Here is a 21,950-nt window from a genome sequence, read left to right on the forward strand (position 1 = left end):
AGATTGAGGGTGTTTGTCCTGCTTTCATTGGAGGGGAAAGTCACATAACAGAAAATGAACCATTTTAAACTATACAATTCAGTGGCATTTAGTACAGTCATCGGGTGGGGGCAAGACCCACCTCTATCGAGTTCCAAAGCTTTTCATCACCCCCAAAGAATAGATACATGATTTTTGATGTTTGGGATAGAATCTGTAAACTGGAGGGGAAAAAAACCACTAAATCCTAAAATAACAAATATGAAATGCCCCAGAAAGCTCACCCTACAGCCACGGATGATTTTTCCCCAAACCAGAACTCGAACCTCAGCTCTCGTGTTCAGGTGCTGGCTCCCCTCTTCTGACAGGTTTTTCAGACTGCTTCTCTCCTCTGGCTCCTGTCACCCACATTTTGGCCATGTTTCCATTCACAAGAACGGGCAGAGGAGAGAGAAGGTGGGAAATACTCATGCCTCTTATCCCAAGCTGTCCAGAAGAATGCAAAGGCAGACCTGGAGCCATTGCCTACAGTTCTAAGACTGCAGAAGTCCGTGTTTCCCCATCCGTTTGAGATGTCACTGAGGTCTGGCTGCTGGCGCCAGCGCTGCTTATGTGTGTTTGGGGTTTGTTTTCAGCAAAAGGTGTGGTCATAGAGCACTGTCTGCAATGTGACTGTGGCTCTGCACCTCCAGGGGCACCATGCAGGTGGGCTGTGGGGTAGAGGGCGCCCCCTGGAGTGGAGAAGCACAGTAGCAGCATGAAAATACCTCCTCTGCCATCTTTAAGCCTCTGCTTCCTCATCTGTGAAATAAAGACATTGGGCGCCTTCCAAAAATAAAGTTCTATGAGAAATATTATGTGCCAGAAATTACAGAATTCTCTGGAAAGAAAACTAGGTATATTGCTAGTATAAAGGGAAGGAATTTGATTAAAACTAAAGTGCAGATAAGAGGACACCTTGGCTTATTTCCCAGAACTTACGGAATTCTCCGCGGCCAAAATGTTTGATTCTTCAATGTATACTTTGAGCCCATTGTATATGAGAGATGTTAATTATTTGGTATTTTCATTTGCTATCAGGCATATGCCGGGTGTCTGCCTAGTTGCTCTGGAGAATACTCATTATGCTGTAGTTGTTCAATGGTTATTTGAACTGGAGAATAGATTAAATGCAGGACAAGAAAAAGAGAAACACTGACTATGCAGTGCTCAGATCTGTGACCTGGCCGAGCGTGACTGTGCCTAGAGGTGTGGGATGGGGCAGCCATGGCAGCCATCATCAAGCCATGATGACTCGCATTTCTTTTCCTCTCTAGGGGGCTTTTCATTCTCTACAAGGATGGGGATGTTGATAACCCTGTAGTCCGTGAGAGGATCTGGCAAAACAGCGATTTCAACTTTGACAATGTCCTTTCTGCTATGATGGCGCTTTTCACGGTCTCCACTTTTGAAGGCTGGCCTGAGTAAGTATAAAGGGCAGACGGCTTCAGGGAGGCTCCTCCTTGCTTCGGGGCACTGGAGGCTGAGCCATCTCTTCCGAAGTGAGTCCTGCTTTTTTTCTCCACCGAGTCAGGCTTTTCCAAAGATGTTTAAACTTGGGCCACTTATCAATCACTTCTTGGCCCACAGGGCTCCTCTGTCTGATTAGGCAAATGATTAACCTCTGTGGCCAGCTGACAGGACTCTCGGATTTGGGAAGCAGGGATGGCATAGATCCCAGGGGCTTCTGAGATGCTTCTGGGGAGTATCTCTGGATGGGAACAGGGAGTCCTCAGAGCCATTTGTCGTGCCAACTCCCATTGGTAGCCATGTCAGTAAAGCTGCCATTACATTAAAGAGGGTCTTGACAGTGTCCCAAACCAGCCAGCCAGCCAGCCACTCATTCCTAGTACTAGTATGTTCCAGGCACGATGGCTGTTATTGTGCCCTGTCTTTCACTGACACACACACTTGCTCATTCATAAAATGTGCTTTTCATACCAGCTCCCAGCAACATGCTGTGTTAGGCACTGTGGAAGAAACAGTTATCTCAACATACTTCCTCCGTTCAGAGCCCAAATCTAATTAGAGCGTCAGGCAGTGAAACCAGAGGGGAGGGTCTGGTGTGTCAGAGATGGGCAGAATAGGATCCTGGCTTGAATTTTGACCGGTAAAGTAAGAAAAATGGAAAGAAGGAAGGAGGTAGAATACAAAAGGAGGGTCTGTTGTACCTTTGCTATTCTCCGGTGCTCCACCACTTTTAGCTCCTGCCACCAGAGCACATATATGTAGATCGGGTCCGGCATGTCAAGTTCCCATGCCCAGAGGATCTGTAAAAGGTGGATAGGCTGGCCTTCTCAGGCTGGCAGAACCCTCTGGATGCATGGGAGAGTCGTAGATCTTTACAGGAGTTCCTGTTGGGTAAAAGATGGTTGGGTGGGGCTTGTTCATTAGGGAATTGTTTCTGGCGGGGAAAGAGGCATGGAGTTAGATCCTTCACGCTACAGAAGTTTTGAGTCTCAGGTTTTGAACACTGTGCCTTAGCAAATCAGGGTGGCATCTGAGGGGAAAGGAACAAACTTGGGGCTTGGGGCTCAGAGGAGCCGGCCTCAGCTCCTGGCTCTGGCCCTGAGCAGGGTGACCTTGGGCACTTAGATCCCTCTCTGAGGATGACAGTGATGTCTGCCTTTCCAGATGACAGTGATGTCTGCCTTTCCAGATGTGAAAGTGTGTGGCACAGTGCATGCAGGGGGTGGGTGCCTTGGATGTGATGAATCTGCCTCAGAATGAGGGTGAATTTTACTTGGGGGTTTTACAGTAATTTCTCCTCTTCCTGTTGAGTTTTGCTGGGCATATATTTAATTTCAGTGCATATTTGAATTTGGAGAAGCTCTCTGAGTTCTTTGGAAATCCCTGCTTGCTTGTTGCTGTCTTTGTTGTCGTGTATACAGTTTTCAGTTCTGCCGGTATCTAACATGAGACGTTCTTCCTCTTTTCTGTTTGTTGAGTATTTGTGAAATCTTTTGCTTCTTCAGTTGTCAAAACATCAATCAACACATATATCCCAGTTGCTCCCTACATAGGTTCTGGGCTGCCTCTAGCCCTGCTATGTCCAGGGGCCTTGGGTTGGGCTCCAGTGAGAGATCTGATAGGCAGTGCCCACAGTGGCATTCAGAAGAGGGACATGCCGGGAGGCAGTGGGGCTGGGCGGCCTGGGCTGAGAGGGATGGGCAGTGCTCACTTGGTACTTCTGCTCTCCAGGTTGCTGTACAAAGCCATCGACTCAAACGGAGAGAACGTCGGCCCCATCTACAACTACCGCGTGGAGATCTCCATCTTTTTCATCATCTACATTATCATCGTCGCTTTCTTCATGATGAATATCTTCGTGGGTTTCGTCATTGTCACCTTCCAGGAGCAGGGAGAGAAAGAGTATAAGAACTGTGAGCTGGACAAAAATCAGGTTAAAGTCACACACTGTTTGGGCTTCCGTCCCTCAAGCAGGAGGAGAATGGCTTCTCTTTTGATGGCTTCCCCATGCACAGAGAAGGGCGACACCTGTGTCTGGCCCTGGGGCTCAGGCCCTGTTCAGAGCATACCTATGGCCAATTTGAGTCATCGCTATTGAAAGTTAGGTTCCAAGATACAGATTTGACTTTGTCATTGTGGAACCCACCCCCAGACCTGTGGGTGAGAAGTCAGAGAGGTGCTTGGGCCGCCTTCTGTGGTCATGACCCATGACAACTCAGAATCTTGTAGAGTGGTGTGCCCAAGGGCCAGAGGGCACCCAGTGAGGCTCCCAGAGTTCCTAATGACAGGTGTTCTTTTATCTCCTCAACCTCAGCACTCTTGACACTTCAGCCTGGGTAATTCTTGTGGTGTTTTGTAGGATGTTTAGCAGCGTCCCAGGCCTCTTCTCACTAGATTCCAGTAGCGCTCCCCTTATCCCCTTATCCCCAACTCATTTTTGGTGACAACTGAAAGCATCTCCAGTCACTGCCAAATGTCCCCTGGTTGAGGACCGCTGACTTAGGAGGAAGTACGCTCTCACACCACAGGGAAAGTCACTAACTTTAAACTTGGGACTAAGATTGCACTGGCATCACTCTCTCTTTATCTAGCATCCAGACTGTTTCATCCAGTCTGATAGAAGCTGGGGCTTTGGTTCTATTGTGTGATGATGCGAGGGAGCCAGGAGACCTGTGTTTGGCCCTGTCCTCCCTGCACCAGCTGTGGCTATGGGTGTGTCCCCGCTCCTGTCTGGGCTTGTTCCCTTGTCTCTAAATTGAGGGCATTAAGGAGTTGCTTCTAGAGGTCCTTTTCAGCCCTAAAAGATTGTGAGAGCGAGATTCTGCTCTGGGAGTTTCCCCCAGGTCCTCTATCGGTAGCATCTGTTTGATGATGAGTGAGCAAGAGTCATCTGCCAGCCTGGGCTTCCTGGGGGAAGTGGCTGTGGTGAGGCAGTCTGTCTTGGGCTGCAGCCATACCACTGTGGGGGAAATGAAAGCAGTCCTGGCTTGGTTTGTTAGGAAGACGTTGCTTTGAGTTCTCAGGGAATCCCTTCAGATTCCACCAGTGATGGTCAGAGGGAGGCCTGGCCCAGCTGTTCACCCCTACCAAGGAAGAAGAGTGTCAGGACAAGGCCCAGGCTAGCCAGGCAGCACCAGAGCTTAACTTGGGTCTCCACCTGAGGTACAGAAAAGGTTCAGAACAGGGGTCCCTGCGGTCTGTGTGTGAGGTCACAGCAGGACCAGCTCCTAGACAGAGAGAACGTGTCTGAAGTCAGAACCGAGAGTCTGGGCAGAAGAATGGGTGTAGGTCTGGGCCTAAGAGCAAGCAGGGCTTGATGCTGAGCTCTCAGGGCAGGAGGCTCCCTCGGGGCTTCTTGCAAAGGGTGGAACAGTCTCAGCTCCAGAGTGAATGGGAAGGACAGTGCTCTGGCTATCATTACCGGCCCAGAGGTCACAGAACACAGCAAGCTCCCAAGTCTCAGAAGCTCCCAGATGGACACATAGCTAGCTAACCATTAGACACTTAGAGTTAACACACTCTGGCTGCTGAGAGGTGTCTTGAGAGGGTCCATCCTGCAGCAGCCACGGGGCTCCAGTCTTGGGCAGTGAACACAGCCCCCCTGGTTCTTGAGGATTTCTGTGCCTCTCATTATGTGGTTTCCTTTCCTGCAGGACGGCATGCGTAGTACAGATATAATCCACCAGTATAGAGGGAAGGCAGGAAGAAGACTTGGGGCAAGGCCTCCTGACTCTGCTTGTGGACTATGGAAACTCAGGTGTGCAGTGCACAGCTCTGCACTCAGTTTTGTAAGGAGTAAAAGAGGGGATCGGCTTACCCCCCAGGTTGCTGTGAGGGTCAGAAGAGGTGATGGAGCTAAGGCCCCTTTGTCAGTGATTCAGAGCAGTGTCCATGGGGGTTGTCCAGTAGTTTTCCCGAGTGTCCTGGTCCCTCCCAGCAGGTGCTGTGTCGGCTCTTTCAGGACAGGTGAGAACTGCATCCTCCTTCTGTAGACGTGCTCAGGACCCCTCGTTGCTCTTTTCTGCCGTTGCAGCGTCAGTGTGTTGAATACGCCTTGAAAGCACGTCCTTTGCGGAGATACATCCCCAAAAACCCCTACCAGTACAAGTTCTGGTACGTGGTGAACTCCTCGCCTTTCGAATACATGATGTTTGTCCTCATCATGCTCAACACACTCTGCTTGGCCATGCAGGTAAACACAGAGACACGTGGAGATGGGGATCATGCCTAGGCCTTCTATGCAGTCCCAGGCCCCAAATTCTGAGGGTGGAGGGCCACCCTTCCCAAGAGGATGGGCTTGGTTTTCTTTTTTTCATATTTATTTTGTAATTTATTCATTTTCTTCTAATTTTTTTTTCAAGTGTGCAAAACGACATGATTAGACATTTACACCCCTCACAAAGTGATAACCCTAGGCTTGGTTTTCTTATGAGTCTGAGCTGTAGTTTGGCCAGCGTCCCATTCTTAGCTAACAGCTGTCATGGTAGGAGTTTAAGATCACTCTTTTGATTAAGAGACTGTCTGTACAGTGTGACCATAGGTAACATTTTTATAGAGCCTAAGCATGGCATTCAATTCTATAAGCCTTCGCTGTGGGCCTTCTGTGGGCAGTGAGTGGTTGAGGACCAAAGCCCTGTCTGTGTAGAGTTAGACAGATAGAGGTTTCAATCCTGACTTTACTCCTTAGCAGCGGGCGACCTTGGGGAAGTTATTTAAATCCCCTGAGCCTTCTTTCTTTATTGATAAAATGGAAAATCTCGCATATCTACCTCAGAAACAAAGTTTATGCTGGATAATTCATGTCAGGCCCTTTCTTCTAGGCCTGTCCCAGAGTAAACACCCAATGTTGAAAAACAACATGAAAGTCACATTCCTGTCCTCAGGGAGCTCTCAGTATGACAGTGGGGAATCTTCCAGTTCATGGAGGACTGAGTTTGACCTGCGTGACAGCTATTCCTTGCTCACGCTGGAGGCAAGAAGTGCAACTCACTTCCGTTGGCCAAGTTGGATTACAGTGTATTAACAGTGTTAATGGTATTTATAACATAATATAATGTAGCATAATTAACAGTATTAACAGTGAGCCTTTCCAGCAATTATGTTATCGAGTTGCACTAAGACAAAAAGCAAAGATCAAGGACTAGATTCAGTTTTCACACGAACTTTAAGAACTTGAACAAATCAAACCACCTCCCATGCTGTCCGGAAAATGGGTCTAAGGACAGCCAAGGATACATGTTCTGGCACTTTAATCCTTAAATTTAAGGATTCTTTATGCATGGGAAAGACCGCAAGCTGATGTAGGGAAAAGGGTGAAGTCAAGGTCATGCTGCCTATAATTGAACATAGAACTAAATGGCATGAAGTTCATCCCTAAGCAAATCCTACCTTTGTACATAGACGTTTGGGTGTGTTCTACATTGTGCCTGGGTCAAGGCCCTGCCGGAAGAAGGGGTGGGTTCCTTTTATCCTGAGCAGAGGAAATGGATGTCTTTCCCCTTCATCATCCAGTCACACTCGTCTTGTCAAGGCCTTATGACCTTGTAGTGCCAGTGGAGTCCCTGGGAGAGGGTGCGGGATGGTGGGGGTTGCTCTGTGCCCAATACGGGGTGGACCTGCAGGGAGTAGAGGGCTGGGGCCTCATTTTGCGGGCCTGGGATGGGCCTCTGAGAACGGCGCGTCTGTATCCACCCACAGCACTATGAGCAGTCCAAGATGTTTAACGATGCTATGGACATTCTGAACATGGTCTTCACCGGGGTCTTCACCGTCGAGATGGTGTTGAAAGTCATTGCGTTTAAACCTAAGGTGAGTTGCTGAATCCACTTTTCAAAGGCTGTTGCTGAATCACCCCAGAGAAGCACCCGCTTCCTGTCAGTCTTGTGTTACTGAATTATGCCGAATCGTTCTGGCCGCTAACTGGGTTATCACCTGAGAACATTAAAATCTGATTAGGGCATCTGTGTACATATGGGAAAAGAAACCTTCAAAAACAAAACCTCATAAAAACAATTCTGAGAAAAAGAAGAAGGGAGGAGAGAATCAGGAATTTGTAGAATGGAGATTGTTTTGAAACCTGGTTTTCTGTTTCTAGAATAGCATCGATCATGCTGTCTCAGGGAAATTTGCTTATTACTTGAGCATTAGAGACATTGTTTTAACATAATGCATCAGAAAGAATTTGGGCCTCATTTTATGTTTAAATTTCCAGAATAAAGACATGGGTTTTATTGTTATTGGTCAGCGGCATCCTTTTTCCACCTTCTGTGGAAAGTTCAACCCGCTGCAGACCTCTCGTAGCCATACCAGTTTTTAAATTTAATTTAGACAAATTTCACTTTAGGACAAAACAAGACAGGAAATGCATTCAACTCTGTTGGACTACTCAGCATATTGTGTCTCCTCCGGAAGGGAGGGAGTCCATTTCCACAATTGTCAATGTCTGTAGTGTAAGAGGCAGATAGTGGAGTGTTGACGAGCACGCACGGTTCTGGGTTCAGATTCCCCCCTCTTCTCTAGCTGATCAAGCAAGTGCTTAATTGCTCTGTGCCTCAGTTTCCTCATCCATAAAATGAGGACTCTAATAGTCCTGTTTCATAGGGTACTTGTGAGGAGGAAGAATCACTATATGTGCCATGCTTAACGAGTGCCTGGCAAGTACTACCATGCTGTAGACGTGTCAGTTCTGCTACTATGACCACGCCCCCCGCCCCCACCGCCATCTTCGACTAACGATGTCCCCTTGTTCTGAAACCCTAGACAGAGGAAATTCTGGCTGAGCTGTGGGACATTTGACCCTTAGTTTCTTCTCCAGTTGCTAGTTCTTTTCCAGCAACTATCAGAGTTAGAGAATCACCGAGTTCAGTGACCCAGTTAATGTGTTCATCTGTGTGTGTGGTATCTGACAACACTAATGTAAAACTTGAATTATGAAATGATGATTTCACATACACCATACTTACGTGGAATTCTAATTCAAAACTGTTCCTTTCTTCAATTTAAATAAATTTCTGTGCAATTTCTACCAGCTCTTTGTGGACCCAAAAGAAAGGACACTTGTAAGTGACCAATTGGGGTGATTGCAGTGGCGTCAAATTTGGCACTGTATGCATGGCCAGATATTATCTACTGTGACTTGTCCATATCTACATATATAAACATTTCCTCTTCCAAATTCATCTTAATTTCCTTTGGAGATTTTGGTTTGCTTCCCGCTCACCTTTACTTCTTTGAATAGTATTTGTCTGGACTGATGGAAAAGTTTGCAAAGAAGATCAAAAGTACTTGAGAAAGGGAATGCGGAACGTATCTACGTAGCATTTCCTAGATCCCCTTGCCATGTCTTCCCTTGCCTGGTGATTAAGCTCTGAAGTTTTTGAAAGCTTGTTCTAGGCTGAAGAGAAGGCCCACTTGCCCATGGCATGTGTGTTTGAGAGAGAGAGAGAGAGAGAGAGAGAGAGAGGTGAGTGCACCCTCTGGTAGCAGGCCATTGCACCAATGGCTTGTTGCATGCTACTCTGCCCAGTAAACCACTGATACCGAACTCAGGAGGAGAGTTGAGTGGTGTGTGAACAGACTAGAGATACCAAGGAACAATGAGTAGCTAATTTATAATCAGTACTGATTGATCAGAGTTTTAAAATGAGTGATTTCCGCTAGAAATTGTGCTGCTTTGTAATTTTACTCAGCAAGATATTTCCTTAGCATCAAACAACCTCAGATTACAACTGAGAGACGTTTTATAACAGGAATTGCAGCCTCTCGGTGCTTGGGGAGCACTTTCGCGTGTTCACTGAAGCCGGGAAGAGAGAGCTTATGCTGCTGTGTGCCTAGAGGTGCAGGGGAGTGGGTTTGCCAAGAAGCAAAGCTCGTCTGAGAACACTCCCTAACACTTCTTGTCTCCTCTTCATTGTTAACCATCAGCGAGTGGGCTTTCTCTGACAAGTCAGTGAGGGCCCTCCTTCCCAGTGAGAGGGGGAGACGGGCTGAGGAACCATGTTGTAAAGGCTACGGAGGGAAGAATCTTTGAGGAGATGGCCACAAGGGACAGAGGATTGGGACACCTAGCCCAGCGGTCTCATCACAGAAAAGTCCTTGTCTTCTGTGAGGAGCTTTATCACAGGGTCCCTTGGGGCTACAGTCTCTGCAGTGAGGGACACACCTTCTAGGAGAAAGTGTCAGCATCTCTGTCAGGAGAGAGGGGGTTGCAGCTGTTTAGTAATACAAATACAGAAAGTGAAGCTGCACAAAATTCTTCCCGACAGGCCAGAAGGTGCTGTAGGAGGAAGGGTTAAAGCAAGTTGCAAAACCTGCCCCTGGGGGCTTATTTTATATAAAAGGGCCTGACTGAAAAATGGGGCCTCCTGAGAGGGAGCGTATGAGGAGGGACACGGTCCCAGGACCCACGAGGTGAGACCACTCAGCCTCTATAAGCAGGAAAGGCTGAGGTGGGCAGACAAAAGTAGGAAATGCACAGCCGGGAGCTTCCTGGTGGGGGAGCCAGGCTCACTGTGTCGGAGGAGTGGTTTTGAGCACGGGTTAGGTCGGAGTGGAAGGTGGGGAGAAGCCCAAGAGCCAAAGGATTAGAGCAAAGCAAACAAGGTGTTTAGTGTGTCGTATCAGCTCCCGAGGGAAAAGCCACCTGTCAGCCATGTCCCTCATGCACTCTAGGTTGTGCTTTCGACTTAGAGTTGACTGTGCTGCCCTAGGGTTTGGAGAGATAGGCCATAATTTAGGTAAGAGACAAGTCCTGTTCCCCTGGTCTGTCCCTCCAGTACTCCCAGGCGAAGCCACTGGGATTCTCCAATGAATTCTCTTGTTCTAAGGAGGGAGATGAGGAGGAAGAGCCTTTTCCAAAGTACTGGCTCTTGCAGGTAGGAAGGGCACGTATTTGTCTGAGGTTCACCCCTTTGTGCTTTTAGATGTCAGCCGTCTGCTGTTTGGTCTAGCACATGTTTGAGACAGGTTCCCTGCCCTGGCTGTGGGCTTATCCACAGAGAGCCACACTCTTCTCAAGTTTCAGGTCATACAGTATTTTGATCTTGGGTCTATCTCAAAAATGGCTAATTTACATGCCTAGCCATTTGAGCTTGGAAAAAGTAAAGAGTAGTAAAGTTTGGGGAAAGAAGAGTTTTAGTCTGTCCACATGCTTCTGTACAGAGCAGTTGCACAGTGGATGCTGGGTCACCTGGTTCCATCAGCTCCCGGGACAGCATTCCCTGCCAGGGCCCTGACTGGAGTCCGGCTTATTACTAAGGCTGTAGCAGTCTACCGAGAGGACATTGTCTACCTCCTGGAAAGAAAATTTGGTACTGTCTTTCCAGTTCTTCAGTGATCACATATAATGTAGGTGATTTATTTGAATGCCAAATAACACTGGGGACCAGGTATTCCTCTCTTTAACGAGAACTTCATGTCAGACTTCTTCATGGGTTTGGTCTGTCTCTTCAATGTTGGGGTTTCCCAGAAATCTCTCCTTGTCCCCTTCTCACCTGGTAAAATGGGTAGATGCCCAGGGCTTCAGTGGCCACTTCTATCTCATCCAGATCTCGACTGCCCTCCTCCTTTCTGAGTTACTCTCACTGCTAAACCAATTGCCTGCCTCTGGCCTTGGCCCCTCTCCATTCATCTTCCACATGTTCCCTTTGTAAACACAAACTTGACTGTGCTACTCTTCCAGTGAAATTCTGGTACTGGACACCTATTGCATGAGAAACAAATATATTTTCTTTAGTTGAATTTCAAAGTCTTCCACCAAACCTTGGTCCATTTACATTTCTGCCTTATTTCCAGCTGTTCTCTCTTTATCATTCCTTCTTCCCACCCCATCCTCAGCTGTTAACATGCTAGACCTTTCCATGGCACATGCTTCTGTCTGGAAGGTCTTCTCTGTCCTTGTTATCTTTGAAGGCCTGTCTGAAATGTTGGCTTCTCTGTGACACCATCCCTACCGACCCAGCACATGTGTGTCTGTTAGATGCTTCTAGTACATCAGCATCATCATTACTACTCCGTGTCTCTCTGCTAGCTGATGGGTAGCTCAAGGTCACAGGCTGGGTCTTCTGTGTCTCACCCAGTTCTTGCTATATGCTGGTTACTCGGTGAAGATTGGGGGAATGAAGAGAGGAATGAACAGATGAGTCTGGAGCTGCAGCCTCTTGGCATAAGACCTGCTTTTCTATCACAGACTATTTGGGCAGAGTGGCCAAAGTGAATGTTATCCTTTAAGCCCCCACTTGACCTTTGGAAAGGCTTATGTGCATTAGAAAGCTTACAGTTACAGTTTTTACCAAAAGTTGGCACTATGGGCCACCTCTTGAGTCAAATACTGCCCAAACAAGCCCTGGCAGAAACTGGTAAGTGATCCAGCTGCCATGGTCAACAGTAAAAGATGCTCATTTGTATAGACTTCTGCAGACCTTCAGATGAGAGAGACTGCAGGCAGCAAAAAGAACCTGGACTAGGGCTGCTTTTCTTACTTCCTGTTTGTAGCCATTCCACAAACATTGCCCCCTACGTGTGCCAAGCCTATGATATATTTTGGCTGGAGATCCAGTCTCTGCTTCCAGGAACCCGCAGCCGAGTGGGAGAGAGACATCAATAGACAAATAGAATAGAGTTCTTGGAAACAATGGAGCTGGCTGGCCCCAAGGCCCACATTAGCCTGGTTTATGATTTTAAATTTCTGGAGTCAGATTGTTTCTGGGTAATTTAAATAGTTTCTGGGTCTGATGTTACTATTGCATGTGGCTGACTTGCTTGGTCTTTTCAAGCAAGTGGGGCTGGACAAAATATAAGGACAGACTGTGGCTGGGCTGGTGGGGACTGATGGTTCCACTCGAGGGGCCATGGCCTCAGAATTCAGCTGCAGGAGAATGTTCTTAATGGCCGAGAGAGAGAGAGATGAGCCCTCTGTTGGAGCGCATGTCTAATCTGTTGGTTACACTAGACTTTGGTGTGGAAGGGGTGGGGACTGAGTCATGCTCACTTGACAGTGATTTTATTGCAAAGGAGGCTACTAAACAGGGAAACAGGATGTGGGAAGAAAAGGCGGGCTATCATTTTTTGCCTGCTTTGGACCTAGGAGAGCCACGTGGTTAGAGCCTGTGATTCCAGCCACCTGTACCAACTCAAGCCTCCTGTTGCCTGGGTTAGGGGTGTCAGGCTTCAGTGCAAAACTCTCTAGGATTTTCTGACTGTGAGGGATCCTCTGGAGAGAGAGTTCATGAGATTGCCCAAAAGTTCCAGGACCCCAAATGTCTAGCCCCTATTGTGTTGGTTTAAAGTGATTTTATACAGCGCCATGGGCCAGAATGGCCCAGTTGGACAACAGTTTGTTAGCTGATGGGAATGACCCAAAGGCGAATACTGATAATTCCAGAGAGGAGCTCTTCAGGAGTAAAGTCCGCAGTAGGTGGGAGGGGCTGGTAGCCAGTGCACAGGTGGTGGGCGTGGCCTTAGGTAAATGGTGTAATGGGAGCAGTAGAGCACACCGGGGCAGCGTGGCCAGAACTGGAGAGGAGGGGGAGCGTTGGGTCTTCCGCCGGATGTGATGTGTGTGCTAGAGGCCCGGCTGTCACTGCTGACCACGGGTGTTATTAAGGCATCAGCTCCTCGCTAGAGCAGAGCGGAGGGCTCACCACCCACTTTAGCTTTTGAGTTGCTGTTAAATCCACGAAGGAAAGGGCAGGCCCTGCCCCTCAGAGCACAGCCTGTGCAGGACTGCTAGTCAGCCACTCTCTGTCACCCATTCGTGACAGTGCAAATCATTCAAAGAGAACCTGTATTCTTACAATCCCAGCAGCACTCCGTGCACCGCTTGGTCCAGCAGACTTCTTGGTTCGGTGACTTCCTCCGGGAAGGAAGCAGTATGTTCCTTTATGTCCTGTTCTAAGCTCTTTCTCTCATCTCCGAAAAGCGTGACTGGCGTATTAGTAGCACTAGTCCTCTGAGTGGCCCATCTTTCCTCAGTTTTGCCAGCCCAGAATCATACATCATGAGGGGAAAAAAGCTGGGTGTAGGATGCGATATTTTTTAAGTAGACCATCCCGTTAGACTTGGATACACAGGTCATGAGAGTTGGTGCAGGTGAACTCCTCTTGTAGACGCCTTAGAGGACTGCAATAGGGGTCTGGGAGGCTGGCAGTCGAAGAGAATAACGTGTGATTGAGGCACTGTGACTGTGGGAGGGGTGGAGAGAGGTAAAGAATGGGTCAGAAGTCATGGCAGTTGAGTGGGAAAATCTTACATTATTTAAGATGAAATTTTGTAAAAACCCAAGGCATCAGTCAGTGTCATAGCTCCCGGTACATGCACCCAGAGTGACTAGCAGTAACTAGAATACACATCCCTACACCAGCTGTTGGGACAACCAACATGACATTTTGTGTCATGTCATCAAAGGCGGGGGCTCTGCCCTGGCTTCCTCTGATCACAAGTTCAGGAACCGACGCTCCAAAGTACCTTCTGTTCCGGTTTTCATGAGTCAGCATGAAACATATGGAGTTGTAAGCACACTGGACCCCTTTTTTATATTATTCAGATCTGAATTTTTATTTCTAAACACGTTCTGACTTTCTGAAAAGACACAGTGGATTGACAGACAGAGTCGTCGGCCTTGCCGCCGGAAGCCTCTGTGAACAGTGCTGCTCACCACCCCCTCTGAATCAGGCTTCACGGGGGTGCGGGGAAACAAGCACTAATTTAGCAGTGACTGTGCTGAATCCAGAAGAGGAAGTAAAATGTACAGCACGTACATGTGGATTTGTAAATCACACTTCTAGGGACGCTGTGCCTTGAGAATTGTCATGAGATATGAGGACCTGGAAAAACAAGAACTGGGGTATGTAACTGACAGGGTACAAGATGGCAGAAGATACTTTGCAACGTGTCAAGCACTAACTGGGTCCAAGGCTCTGGACTTGATATGGGGGTTAATGGAGGAGGGGACAGAATCACCAGCACAGTCCGCCTTCTCGGAGGCTCCAGCCTGGTGGACTGGCAAAGACCCCAGATTCAGTGATCAAGACATGAGAGAGATGCACAGTCAACACGACGGGGTGGGAGTCAGTAGGATCTGAAGAGGTCCCCTCAGGGAGGTAGCATTTGATCTGACCTTGAAGGAGGAAGAGGATGTGGGCAGATAGAGTTGGGGTGGGGAGACCAGGATGACAGAGGCATCAGGAGGTGGGGAAGAACCCAATGGCTGTTTTGAGGGATGGGAAGGAGTCCTCTTAGCCTGGAGGGTGAAAGGCAGGAGGAGAGAGCAAGGGCCGGGCGGCAAGGAGGAGCCTGTTGTTGACATGGGGCTCCTTCAGGGACAGTGGGAGCCCTGGAGCGTGCCCGTCATCCTTCAGTGCTCTGTGCCTCTGTAGCAGCTGCCTGGCTTCCCTACATGAGCCCCCGTCCCCACAGCCCAGAGTGAGCTTCTCTGCCTCGACTCCGTGCCTTGGACCTGTGTGCGTTGCTGTGCCTGCCTCCCTATCAGCCATTGCCACATACTCCTGTCCCTGTTAGACCTAGACTTTGTGAGGACAGGGACTTATCTTGGGCACACACTTTGTAATTCTTGTTGGACTGGCGAGGAAGGAGAAGGTTGCTGGTTTGTTTTAAGGGCACAGAGACGAGAACGTGTGAAATGCCTGGTCACAGTGCTCTTTAAGTGGAGAAGGGAAGTGGGGTGATTAGGGGCCCTATGGAAGGAGTGGAAGGGCCTTGCTCTTCCCTCAGCATGTGAGGGTTTGGGCTTGTCACCCTGAGTGTCAGGGCAGGGTTGCCAAATGCCTCCGTCTGTCCTACTCTCTTTGGTGCTGCTCAGGGCCATAGGTCTGCATTGTGTGTGCGCGCGCGTGTGCACGTGTGTGTGTGTGCACTGTGTGTGCGCACGTGCGTGCGTGTGTGTGTGTGTGTGTGTGTGCACGCACATGGGCAACCTCTCACACATGCCGGTGCACACCACCATCCTCTGTCCCTTTGCACCAGTGGACAGGATTGTTGCCTCCGTGTGGCTCTCCCACCCCACTCCCCACCTGGTTGCTATGGGTGCTGCGGGGCCTCGGAGGTGTCCCCATATGGTCCGTGTGGCATTTCGTTCCTACATGCTCATAAATGTCTGCCCCCTGCCTGCTCTGTCCAGGGGTATTTTAGTGACGCCTGGAATACGTTTGACTCCCTCATCGTAATCGGCAGCATTATAGACGTGGCCCTCAGCGAAGCTGACGTGAGTATGACCTGCCCGTGGCCGCCCGCCTCTTGTCCTCTGTCTGTGCACATTCCGCTCCCTGCCCCACACTGGCGTCACCTGGACAAGTCACAGATCCCAATTTCGCTTGATCTAAAACCAGCAATTGCCTAACGAGAGCTGTGGAAAAGAGGCCTTTCAGGATAGAGCATTATCCCGGGCCTTTTTAAGCACAAATCACCCTGTGGAGGAGTATTTTGCAGCATTACCCAAGTCACGGTAGGCAGGGTAAGATAGGTGTCTCTAATTGTTTTTATTTTCTGTGTCTGCAGTGATACCCAAAGTGACGTATCTATAACATGTTTGTTTTAGGGCAAGTTTTCAAGTATCTGGGTGACATAATGTTAGAATGTTCCCCTTTTGTAACACTGTCCTTTTCTTCTTTTTTCCTGTTGTGCTTCCTCTCCTCTGTGGCTTCTGAATGCTTGCCCTAACAGCACTATTTCACTGATGCATGGAACACTTTTGATGCCTTAATTGTTGTTGGTAGCGTCGTTGATATTGCTATAACTGAAGTGAATGTAAGTAGCAAACTTTGTGTCCTACAACGTAATTGTTTTCATTAAGTCTAACATAGAGGAGCCTAGAAACCCTACCCAGGGATCTCTGTACATTTTAGAAATTCAGGCACGCATTTCTTTTGAAAGACTAAGAACATATTGTGGTCTCCTCCACCCTCTTCCTCCGAAAGAGAGTAGGGAAGTAAATGCAGAATTACTGTTTGGGGAACTAAGACATTATTTTAAAAGAAGATCTTGTTAGAATGTTACAGGCCAGGAGTTAATTATGTGAGGAACGTGCACATTGTCACTCAGTAGCCGTGTGACCTTTGCACGTCACCTGACTGCTCTGTGCCTGTTTTCCAGCTATACAATGGCGTTCATAACATGTGCCCTGGTACCTACAGTGGTTCTGTGAGGACACAGGAGGGATATCTGTGCCCTGAGCACGTGGCCGCTGCTGCTGCTGTTCTCACTTATGCTTTGTGTCTGCTGAGTCCGACTGGTGACACCGGGGAACGTCCCCCATCCTAGCTCCCCAGACGGTGGTACAGACTGAAGGCTGCCCAGTACCAGGGGAAGGAGGGGTTAGTGCCTCCCAGGAGGAATCAGTACTTCTTTGTTGCAATCAGTTGAATCCTTTGATGAGGGAACAAGCACAGTAGCGGCATGGTAGGTGGAGCAACACCCCGCCCCTTCTAGAAGCATCCTGAGAACCCTCCAAAATTAAGAGGCTTGAGAAAGAGGAGTAACCCCTCTGGGTGGTTCCTCTTAGGTCTGACCCAGGCCTAGACTGGATAGACCAGAGGGAAGCAGAAAGGGCCCTGCCCAGCTGGTCTGTCCCAATTCATAGTGGGTGTGCAATGTGTGCGTGCCCAGGTTGTGTAGAGTTCTTCTCGGGGACAGTGAAGCATGGGGTGGAACCATTGTGCGGTGTTGGCTTTCTGCTCCACGTGGCCAGCCCAGTCCCCTCCTGCACGCTTGTTGGGAAGGGGCCCCCATGCTCTGCTTGGCTGATATCTGCACGATTGTACAGTCCATCCTGGTGCCCAGACAACCTGTGTTAAATAATGATGGTGAAATCCTTTTATGCAACTGGTTTTGAGGCCACGCTGACTCTGGAGTATAGAGTAGTGGGATGGCCACCGGCCTGGCAAGTCCCAGGAAGTTCCTGGAAGTTCTAGTCCGTGTTCAAAAAGACTGGTTGGATCTGGGCCTCACTTCTCTCGTGGATCAACTGGGGTGGGTACTATCTGCCCTCCTGCTTCGTAGCTATGTTATGGTGATAAAAACGATATGAATATTTGTGAAAATACTTGCTAAAAAAAAACAAATGTTAGGAGGTACAAGGGCATTGTCAGTGTAGATTTTTTTGGGTAATAATAGATGAAATGGGCTGCAAGACACTAGCATATCCATGAAGGGCTGATTTAAGCCTCCTGACACTCAAATTCATGCCATGACTAGGTTAAAATGGTATTTTACTAGACCCAGGCACATACATCCCCTAACCTCCATAAGCCCAGGCTTATGAAAATTTCACTTCATGTAAAATATTCCATAAGTCAGCTATAAAATTGCCATTCAAAATGTGTAAGTTATTCTTGGTTATGAAATAATCTGACACTAATGGGAGGACAGCAGGTCGCTAACTGGGTTGTGATGGCCTGTCTCCTGGGTTTATGACTAGATATCTGTCTGCTTGATCATCTTACAATATAAAAGGCTTATAACTGACATCAAAGTCTACTTACATAAAAATTTTGGAGGACCCTTATGTAAGTCAGCGATGGTCTATAATGGAAATAAAACTACAATTTCAGCAGGTCTTCCTAGAGCAGTTAGTACTTAAAGCGTTGTGCAGTTGTTGGGTGTAAATGCTTAGTCTCTGGGTACCAGGATGTGGCCAGGGTTTGTTCCCTGAGTGAATAAGCCAGCTGTCTAATGCCGCTCCCACCTGCTGGCTGGGGGGGTGTGGCGCTGGTACTCAGCTATACACACCCTGCTTCCTGGCTGCCTTGCCCTATGCTGGGGCCAGGAGCCCACTGTGCCTGTCCCCTCTGGCCCAGCCTTGCTCAGCAGTGTCTCAGTGTTGTCTACCTTTATGTCTCGTTATTCAGGAAAGCCGCAGGTCTACAAAAGCCCACACTAACTTCTCTAGTTAGCATTTGACACTTGGGCGTCTATACAAAAGAGGCTGTAACTGGGCCAATTCCTGGCATTCAGTCGACTTTCAAAATCTGGTACTCGTTCCCATACTGCTCTTTCAGTCAGTGACCTTTCCCTGGTCAGATATTCCTTGAGGCCAAGCCTTCCTCAGCTGATGGCATTGCCACTTCTCCGCCTGGGTCCGTAGAGTACCGCTGGGGAGACGTCAGCTCTGTGGTGCTGGCCTCAGTGCACAGCAAAGGCTCAGGGCCACCTTCTCATTTACTCAGTTTTTCAACACATGCTTAGTGGACGTCGACACTTCTCAGGCCTTGGGCTAAGCTTGGGGGAGGCACAGAGATAAAAGAGACTGGGTGTCCTTAACGTCTGATGGTGTAACTATCTGAGTGGAGCTGTGGACTCCTACACCCCCTCACCCACACGTGCTGAGTCCCCCAGGGGAGTCGCACACATCATGCCCCTTAGTGGCCTTGTCCCCTGGGTTCCTGGGTCAGCTGAGCACGAACACTTTTGGTCCATTGTTGGCTGTTTGTAGCTGCCATCAGTCATCATGATTTGCAATATTAACTTGCCATGCTCTCTCCCCTACCTCTGTTGATCTTTCTTTTCTGTTGCCTAATTGATTTTCATGTTGGTTTTATTTTTAGAAAATTGTAGCGGCAAGTATATATAAACATATATACGGTGAAGTCATTAAAGCAAAAGCACTTTAAAGACTGTATACTTGTTTTTGGCTTCCCCACCTTTGGTTTTCACTGAGTTTCACAGGACATGCTCTTGGTCACGGTCATCTAAATTGTTTCCCATCCCATCGTTCATTGTCTCCAGCCTGGGGCCTGAGCCAGGGCCATCTCAGTCAGTCATACTTGGCTCTGTGACTTGCCAGCATAATATTTAAAAATGAGTGGTCTGGCTTGGAAACGGAAAAATCGAGCTTGCATTCGTATTCTTTGCAAAAAACATTTTGGATGGCCCTTTCCACTGTCCTGCTTGCATGCTCACCCGACCCTCTCCATCCTGCTGCTCCTTCCCACATCCCCCGCCTGCTGTGATCATGGTTTGATAGCTCTCATGGACGTGTCTTCGTCACTTTTGGTCACATCACCAAGCTGCTAAAATGTCAGATGATGACTGGTGGGCTCACCTTTGCTCCCTCTTTGATGCCTGTTTGCTCCATGAATGGTGACATGACCCAGCAACATATTCCCCCTAACCCAGGGAATGAATGCTGCAGTATCATTATTGCCGGGGAGGCAAAACACTTGTTTAGAAGCCGTGTCTGCCTTGTTATTACTTACTGAAGAGCCTATCAAAAGTCAATAGGGAATTCACTCCCCGGAACCCAAGAATTGCCCCTGACTTGTCAGGTACCCAGTTTGGGCCAGGTGTCCAAAAGCTGCACCCAGCTTCTTCTTCTGAACCCACGGTCGTCAGGTTGTTCAGTCCTCCAGTCCATATGCTCACCCTTTTCTAGGGACCAGGTTGCTGGTTTCTGGACACAGACTCAGTAATCCCAAATACAGAAGCCCGCCCTCCCAGAGGTGTTATATGCCAGGTCAGAAGTTGTCAGAGAGAGGCTTCCTCTAAAAACTGGGTTCTCCAGGATGCCTCACGTTAATTGGTTCTGGGAAGTTGGTGTGCTTCCTGTCTGAATTGAAAAGCTGCATCCTCTCAGCTTTTCCAGAACAAGATGGGAATTATTCAGAAACGTGCAGAGTGATTCTTTTGACTGCACTTGGGAAACTCAGGGTGGTTTGGCTTCAGTAGTTGCAGGGGCCTGGCCCTGAGCCTGCATCTCCTGAGGCTGCTTGAGCCCCTGTGGGAAGGGGCTGAAGGGACCATCAGGAGAGCTTTCCTAACCCCGGCACGTAGTTTAGTCTCCTGAGGCTGAAGGCCCTCTCCCTGTCGGTTTCCCAGCATCTCAGGGTTGGAAGGAGCTACTGAGGTCATCTGGCCTAAGCCCTGAGATGACACTGGAATTCCCTCTGTTGAAAACTGATCACATAGCCCCTACCGAGTGAGTCCTTTCCCAATCTCATGTCCTCTAGGAGTGGTTGTGGTCCATCCCAGGATCCAGCAGAACGTCAGCTCACTCATGTTCCATTTCTGCCCTTCACCAGCTCCCTTCGTTTCCACAACCTTCTCTATCCCTTGTAAAGAAGGTGGGGATGGAGGCTAATCTCTTTGCGTCTAAGTACTGAACCCTCATCAACCCCAAAAGAACTCACTACTCAGCTGTTACAGCCTGAGTGGACTTTACCAATGGTCCCACTCTGTGAGGCCAATCCAGACCTAAAAGGAATTAGCTGATATGGGTGACCAGCTGAAGATGTGGCCCAGCTTTACCCTGGCTTAGGACAGCAGTTCTCAACTCTGGCAGCACATTTGAGTCACCTGGGTGCTTTTAAACCTCCCAAAGCTCAAGCACAACCTCCATCAATTAAATAAGATTCTTTGGGGTGGGACCTACGGCATCCAATTTTGTTAAAGATCTCTAGGCAGTTCTAATGTTCTGCCTAGGATGAGAGCTGGCCCGCCCTTTTTACCAGGCTGATGTTTGTGGTTAGAGCAAAGACATCCTCAGGGTCCTTCCAATTTGTAAGATATTTTGGCAACTTGCACTGTCTCCCAATGCTGCCAGTGACATCTCTCCTGCAGCCGTCCTCCTGCCCAGTGTGGCAAGTGGGGCACGGGGAGGGTGCCGCAGGCTGCACAGGGGGTGCACACAGCTTGAGGTGCTGTTTGTTCTTTCCTTCCATTCCTGCATGTCGTGCTGCCTTGTCCCTCCACAACTGCTGTCTCCTCCTCCTCCTCCTTGTGTTTTTAAACAAAAGAATATTCATGGTTTCAAGTTCATAGCCCAAGATTTGTCAGACTTCAAAGACATCAGTTGAAAAAGAGATGTGCACTTGAAAAGTCAGTTTGGCTGCTAACTTTCCCATTTCATAAAGAAGGGCGTCATGCAAGGTCTGTCAGACTTAGGGTAGGATACGCAGCAGGCAGCAGAAGGGCTTGGGCCGGATCGTGGGGCCAAAAAGAGTGTCTTTTCCAACCACCGGCTCCTCACTCTCTTGCAGGACCAACTCACAGGTTCTGGACTTTTCAGAAGTTTAGTGTAGAGGGCTCTGTCTTATGCACACTCTGATCCCCTTGAGCCTAGGCAAACAGAGGCACGCATGCACGCACGCACGCACCAGCTGCATGGACAAGACAGAAGCCCTCCTTCACACAGCCCCTGAGAGACAGTGAGAGACAGTGAGAACTCTGGAAAACGAATTCCATCATTTGTTAAAGTCTTATGTTAAAAACCACCATCGGTCCCTTTCAGGAGATGTTTTTGTTTTGAAGTGAGATAATAGAGGAGGAAAATGAAAATAGGGACCTGGACTTGGGCAAACCATTGCAGAGTTCACCTTCTGAGCATCCCAAGTGATACAGGAACCCATCCGTCACCCTGTCAGGACCCATTAGTCCTGAGTTTGTAGGCACGTTGCTGAATTTCAGTTGTGATGTGATGTGCCCAAACTCCTTGTTTTCTATGAATTTTATAGAAT

At 48.5% G+C, this 21,950-nt stretch overlaps 1 protein-coding gene across 27 annotated transcripts in view; it reads left to right on the top strand.

The window, feature by feature from the left end:
- Positions 1-21,950, top strand: part of CACNA1D (calcium voltage-gated channel subunit alpha1 D) — a 427,078-nt gene that overhangs the window by 357,734 nt on the left and 47,394 nt on the right. For 12 of the 27 annotated variants that reach the window (XM_088798482.1, XM_074313103.2, XM_088798480.1 and 9 more), the window contains 6 exons: positions 1,296-1,442; positions 3,220-3,421; positions 5,522-5,680; positions 7,186-7,296; positions 15,623-15,706; positions 16,165-16,248. In XM_088798482.1, the coding sequence (XP_088654608.1) occupies positions 1,296-1,442; positions 3,220-3,421; positions 5,522-5,680; positions 7,186-7,296; positions 15,623-15,706; positions 16,165-16,248 (787 nt within the window). The remainder of the gene's footprint in view (positions 1-1,295; positions 1,443-3,219; positions 3,422-5,521; positions 5,681-7,185; positions 7,297-15,622; positions 15,707-16,164; positions 16,249-21,950) is intronic. The other 15 variants (XM_074313111.2, XM_088798484.1, XM_088798487.1 and 12 more) reach the window with 3 other exon arrangements.

Source organism: Rhinolophus sinicus, chromosome 5 (genome assembly GCF_057876585.1).
Source record: "Rhinolophus sinicus isolate RSI-liver-muscle chromosome 5, RSI-T2T, whole genome shotgun sequence".
NCBI lineage: Eukaryota > Metazoa > Chordata > Mammalia > Chiroptera > Rhinolophidae > Rhinolophus > Rhinolophus sinicus.